General features: G+C 34.0%; 1 protein-coding gene across 1 annotated transcript; it reads left to right on the plus strand.

Moving 5' to 3' along the window:
* The first annotated feature begins 2,132 nt into the window (after positions 1-2,132).
* On the plus strand, positions 2,133-4,413 carry LOC127728864 (uncharacterized). Its single transcript, XM_052236456.1, has 3 exons — positions 2,133-2,517; positions 3,554-3,731; positions 4,287-4,413. The coding sequence occupies exons 1-3, from the start codon at positions 2,211-2,213 to the stop codon at positions 4,411-4,413; spliced, it is 612 nt and encodes a 203-aa protein (XP_052092416.1). The 5' UTR covers positions 2,133-2,210.
* The last annotated feature ends 2,726 nt before the right edge of the window (positions 4,414-7,139 follow it).

A 7,139-nucleotide genomic window follows, 5' to 3' on the forward strand; every position in this document is an offset into this window, starting at 1 on the left:
AAATTTCTAAATTATGTTTTAGAAAGAACAATGTCATAAAATGAAACAACTTGTAATCACAAAGACTTAAATTGTATGACTTTGTTGATTATTTTATTGACTGTGTCATTAACATTTCAACGGCGCGTTGGTTCTATATTGATGGTAAAAAATTGCAATATGGCTATGAAAGATACGTCTAGTAACTATAAACTAACTCAGAAAAGATTATTTAACCAACCTGTTTGTTTGTTTGACAAACTCTTTGATAAGGTCAATAGAAAACAGCAAATAAAAGTAAGCTATTGGCGCGGCATCTCTGGGCGGCATATTAATGGGTCCAGTGGGTGCTCTATTAAACAGTGGGTCATTCATTGGCTCTGGTGGGAGAACCCGGAACCATGGATTAGGTTCAATTGCAGCCATGTTTCCTTCAGCGCTGCTCAGAGTCTATGACGTCAAGATTACGTCATTGATGCTGCACATCGGCCAAAGCCGATGCCTGGCAGTCAAAGGTACATTATTAAAATCGGCGCGTTTTTTTTGTTGTTGTGTGTATGAGGGATGCCCCCTTTTGGCACGTGATATTCCAGGTACATGGAAAAAAGAGTATTCTGTACTCAAAGGAATGGTACACAGTATTCAGAAATTAACGTGTTGGTACTCGATACTCCGCAATCATAATTGTTTCTGTTTATGCCCCCACCCACCGGAGGCGGCATTAAGTGACTCTTAAGTGTTACCTTTGACCACCCGTCCGTCCGACCTGGTTTTGGTTTCCGCGCTTAAAACCGAAGTAAAAAGTCGAAGACGATTATGAAAAGTTTATAGAGGGATAAATGCAATAAAAAAATATAACTTAAAAAATAATTCCTTCATGTCATGCTCTATGCTCATTTTAACATGGGTAGTCATTATATATGTCTATATCTTACACTGAGCGTTATGTCGATTCTAATAGGGCAAATACAGTATTTTTATAGGTCGAAGCGCACGAAAATACCTTAAAAATGTTTGGCTGTTCTCGTTTCCTCCCAATGGAGTCTGTACATTACATTTTCATATTTAATTACTTTAAAAACTAAAAGCAGGGTAAATATGTGTTGTTTGATAAACAATACATAATAAAAATTTATGTAAGCTGCTAAAATATATATACTTTATTAGAATAACAATGAAAATAACGAAAATATAAACAGTAAATTTGTGCGCAGGTGTCAAACATATTTTGTGCTAATTATTAGAACACGGCTTTGTTTCCAAGGCGTAACAAGGACGTGATATTAGAATGATAAATGATTTATGCTCTTTAAGTCCATCATTGGTCCATATGCACATCAACAAAATAAAAGAAAGTTTTTCGCCGCAATGGACCATCCTCATTATCCTTGTATATTATAAAAAAAACAATTGTTTGCAATTACATGAATTAGCTTGAGAGGCCATTCCTATACGATTTTCCTAACTAATATTTACTTTATGACTGCGCATGCGTGCCATATAAATCTTACATAATTGCCAAAATCGTTCAAAAACACCTGCGTATTTCTTGATATGTGCGAATAACATTGGAAATAGGGTAAAGAGGAATATCAACAGTTCGAACATTACAAACAGCGTTTAGCATCTATTTAGACAAGTAATAGGTAAAGGCACACGAAATTTACAGAAAAAATTGCAAAAACGGCGAAAATGTGTCCACGGCGAATATGCGCCACCCACTCTAATTGCTTTTTTTTCTTTCACGGGAGGGGAGATTCAACGGCATGGAAGTTCTGGCATGTATAGATGTGCCATTTGACTTTGGTTAATTTTCAAAATTGTTGCTGCTACTGTGGCAATGTCAAGAACGGGGTGACATCCTCCGCTATTACTTGCAATAGCAATTCTAGTTTTTTCTTCCATTTTTTTTTTGTCCAGATTATATCTCGGAATTACATGAACCAATGTGTAAGGGAACTATACCATCATGTTAACCAGCATGTCCAGATTTACAATCGGGATATGGCATTTCCAAGATGGTTGCCGTTTCTATGGAAACAGCAAAAATGTTCAAAACAAAACGGGAAAATTTGCGTTCATTGTTATGAGAGTTATCTCCCTTACACCAGACAATTATTTTCAAGATGTCGAAAGATATTCCGCTTCGTCGGAAAAATGGTCAATTCGGTGGAAAAGTATTGAATGCTTCTCATCAAAATATAACAAAAAGTGTAGTAATTGTAAATGAAATGTCTTGTCCGAGTGAAACATTGCTGCCCTCTCAAGAAAATGAAAGTAATTTGGCATGGCGTGATGGTCGAAGAGTGGTTGAGTTGGGTTTACTAGCTGACCAACTTAAAGCTTGCAAGAACTGCTATGCACCATTGTTTCTACACAACTGTTTAAAAGAACAAAGATACGGTATCGGAAGTATTTTGTATATACCTTGTGGCAGCTGTCCCTTCACAAACTTAATAAACACTGATAAACGGCACAGATCAGAGACTTCAAAAAAGGGAATGTTGATATGGGACGTGAATACAAAATGTAGTATGGGTAAGAATATTACAAACACTTGCATATACACACAATAACAAATTAAAGCTCACACTATAACGTTGACTTTTTTATTTTCATTTTATTTATTGAAATTCCATAGCAAATAGCCTATAGTCGAAGACTTACACTTACAGTTGCATACAAAGAAATAAATTCGCTTCTCAAAACAACTGTCAACACTAAGAGATATTCAACTTCGACAAAAAAGAGGAAATACACTTGTATATGCTTAATGATATTCTTGATTTGATATTCGTGTTAGATAATCACTTTCTCACATAAATATAAACATTTTGATGTTTATCCAAAAAAAAAACCCGTTTGTTTACAGTGCTTTCTTTCACGTCCGCAATATGGTCTATAAATAGAAGTGGAAAGTGCTAGTACCGAGTGTGAAAAATAAAGGATTAAAACAAATAATTTTTAATAAAAATATTGAACAAGAGTTTTAAATTGCTGCGTGACATGAAATTTGCGAAAGGTATTGTCGGAAATTACTTCAGAAGGGTAAGCAAGAGAAAAGGAAAGAAAATTGAATGCGAATCGAAATCGGGATGGGACCTTGTGCACGGACAAACGGGAAGTAAAATGGTCTTTCAAAATGAACGAAAAATTATAAAAAAAAAGTTTACACGTTGCTTTTTAGTCAATATGAAAGGAACATTGTGAATAATGAGTTTCAAGCGTGAAAATACGCGAAGGAAAAATTAAAAATACGCTACACGAAAATTACCCTCAGCTTTACTGCCGCTTCAAAACGAAAATGATTAGCAAAGTTCAAATAGTATACTGAAAATTCAGAAATTTGTGCGTGCATTAATTAATTTATTTTGAAATGGGCAAAATTGTGTCACTAGTTATTGCGATTTCAGTAAAAACTGTATACAAATGTTGCAATTAGAATTTAGAATTAGAGGTTTTATTTTTGCGATACGTATTTCTGAAGTACGAAAATTTTATTAAAATGTTTTTCCAATAAACTTAAATTTTATTACATAAATCGGATATTTATGAAACAAATTTCTTTGTTTAGCCTATTTAAATGCAGGAATGTGTCCACACCAGACAGTCAATTTCCTTGCTGACATTAACATCCCCCCAATAGCAGTTAAGAATTTAAAGATAAGAGAAAGAGAAATCGGCAAAACCATAGAAAAGTGTGCTGAAATGTCTTGTCAGAAAGCTCTACAAGAAGAAATAGATTTAAGCAGGTAAGTCAAAATTTTATATTTATAAAAAAATAAGATGTGGTATGATTGCCATGCAATGAGACAACTCTCCACAAGAGACTTAATGACAAAGAAATTAACAACTATTTGACCGTACGGCCTTCAATAATGAGCAAAACCCATATCGCATAGTCGGCTTTAAAAGGCCCCGATATACTGTAAAACAATTCAAACGAGAAAAACTTACGGCCTGATTTATGTACAAAAAAAAAGACGAAAAACAAATATGATAATCAACAAACGACAACCACTGAATTACAGGCTCCTGACTTGGGACAGGCACATACAGAAGGTGACGGGGTTAAACAAGTTTGAAGGCGCTAACCCTACCCATAACTTGGGATAGTGATGCATCTAGTTAGTAATTAACCAACTTTTAGAATATGTATTTCTGAAAAAATAAATCATTGCAAATGGTGCACATCTAAAATTAAATCTTGTAGTGTCAATGGGTTCAGTATTATGAAAAAATCAAACGAAATTCAGGCATCTCCTAACAGTCAATAATATATATAATGGATAATAATATATTTTTAGAGATGAAGATGATCATTTAAATGGACCTTCAATAACAGTTTCTTTTGATGGTGCTTGGCAGAAAAGAGGAAGTGGAAGAAGCTACAGTAGCTTGACAGGTATACCTATATGCACTGGAAAACGATAAATAGCCGTGAAAGAATCTGATAAAATAAAAGATTTGTTTATTGATTTTTAATAAAGAAATACACATATATACACAAAAATTAAAATATGAATAAACTAAAGGATATGTATAGTAGAGGTAAACAAGACTACAACCTATTACATGTAGGTGTCATCGTGTGTGTTTATTTGAAAAAAAAGCCTGCTCCATTCACTCCTACTGTATCAAGGTCCGGAGATTGTCCAAAAAAATTGTCAAAAAATAAAGGTTGCTAAAACAGAGCACACTCCTCACCCCGAAAAGAACGTTTCTTATTTGGTTAGTGATTTTTTATGCCCCGCCGCTAGGGGAAGGGGGCATTAAGTGTTACCCTTGACCATCCTTCCGTCCGTCCCATTTTTGTTTCCACAATCTTACTTAAATTTTTCTCATCCAAATTTTATAAAACTAATCTTCAATGTTAAAAACCACAGTTTGCAGACATACAGGGTTCAAATTTGGACAGTGAGTCGCTTACCGTTCAAAAATTATGCCCCCTATTAACTTGGAAAATTGCAAATGTTTTCGTTTCTCCACTCTTTCTAAAGTTTGCCTCATGTGAATTTTATGAAACTCAAACACAATGCTGAGAACCACACCACGTAAACAGAGTTCGAATTTGGGTATTGAGACATTTACCGTTTTAGAATTATGATCTTTTTAACTGGGAAAATTGCAAAGCTTGGGCGGGGGCATTTGTGCCCTCAGACAAATTCTTCTTTTTATTTTTGATATATTTTATTGAAATTTTCAAAATGAATGACGTTATAAATTCATATCGGTTTTAAATTAATCTTATAATTATATTGGTATAGGTCATGCTACAATGATAGGTGAAAAAAATGGAAAATGTGTGAGTCAAGGAACTAAATCATCAGACTGCAGAAAATGTATGTATGTGGATGAAAAGGGAGATGGAAATCACGATTGTAGGAAAAATCATACTGGAAGCGCAAAGTCGATTGAGTCAAACTTAGCCATTAAAATGGTGCAGGAGCTGCAGTGCAAAGGCTGCAAAGTTTCTTGTATAATAATGAATGACGATACAACTACTCTGACTAGATTAAAACAAAGCATTAATTCTGACATTGTTAAAAGATCAGACAGAAATCACCAAAGAAAAAATATTGTTAGTGACTTATACTACTTACATGAAAAACACAAGGGTAAGTTGTCCACCAGTACTATCAGCTACTTGACAAAAGATTTAGACTATGCAATAGCCCAAAACAAGAGCCGTGCAGAACAATTGAGTCAAAATATTAGATCAATCATTCCCCATTCGTTTGGTGACCACTCTACATGTGATTTATCGTGGTGTAACTACCATAAAGATCCGGATAATTACAAACATAAAAGTCTTCCATATGGCAAAGATTTAAACGGACAGGAAATGTTTGCCGATTTGTCAAAATTGTTCAATACTTACGCAAAGAATTCAGATAAATTAGCTAACTGTGGCAGCTCACAAGAAAACGAATCATTAAATCAAATCATCTCGTCAAAGGCACCAAATCCCTTCCTTTCAGAGTATGCGTGGGAGTAATTCAGAAAAACGAAGGTCGTTCCTATATACCAAAAGTATATGGAGCTCACAAATTGTCACATGGAAAATTTACATTAATGCATACGGCAAAAATAGACAAAAAGCGCACACATGACAAAGTAAATGCAAGTACCCGTGAGGCTAAGAGAAAAAGACTTGTCAAAAAGGGAAAATTCAACCTGAATCTAAAGGCCAAAGAAATACGAGAAGGCGTAACATATGCTTCATCTATATCTGCACCAGCAAAATCGTGTGAGAATACCGATGATATTTCACACATTCCTGACCCTAAACCAGAAGTAACGGAAGTTCCCGTGTCTTTGAAAGACGAAATATTTGTTTACTTTGACCTTGAAACTACAGGGTTCGGTAAGAAATTAAAAGATTTTTTGTTGGCTTTCTTTTATTATATTGCCAATAGAATCGTTATCTCTTGGCTACATGTTATTTTCTTATTTATTAAGAATTTACACCGACAGACCTTCTTTGATTTGAATCCAAGGGGACTAATCGGAAGTTTTGATAAACAAAACCAGGCGAGACCAGGTTGTTGAAGTAACATGTAGGCACATGTTTTAGAAATGCATTAAAAAATATTTTATAGTGTCATTCAAAAAGGGACAAAAGACGACTTCGAGTAAAATGTGTTGCGTTTTTATAGGACCTGAGTATATTACCAGAAATCTTTATAGTATTACAGTATATGAAGTTTCTTTATGTTTTTTTTTTATATCTCAATACTTAGGAGTTTGAATATAGGAAAATATCACATGTCTTTAACAATTATGCATAAATATATGCACCACTGAACGTTTAATAAACATTATCTCATCAATAAATCAATTCAAATTATAACTAAGATTATATATATAGTTACAGTATTTAAAAAAAGAAATTGATAACACCGAATGAATAGAAAAATTAACTGAAATATCGGAATTCAGAGGACACTGCAAAATAAAAAAAAAACCGCTTCACAACCGGAATCGCTATCATGTATCACGGGAAACAACAAATTGTTTTGTTCTGTATGGGAATGTATGCGTTTCATATTTTTCCAGTATTTATATCAAAGATATTTTGAATTGTTTTCTTTTCAGGTACTGATTGTGATATTATACAAATAGCTGCAGCATATGACAACCAAAATTATAATCGATAT

This window comes from Mytilus californianus, unplaced genomic scaffold (assembly GCF_021869535.1).
Source record: "Mytilus californianus isolate M0D057914Y unplaced genomic scaffold, xbMytCali1.0.p SCAF_2, whole genome shotgun sequence".
In the NCBI taxonomy this organism is placed as follows: Eukaryota; Metazoa; Mollusca; class Bivalvia; order Mytilida; family Mytilidae; genus Mytilus; species Mytilus californianus.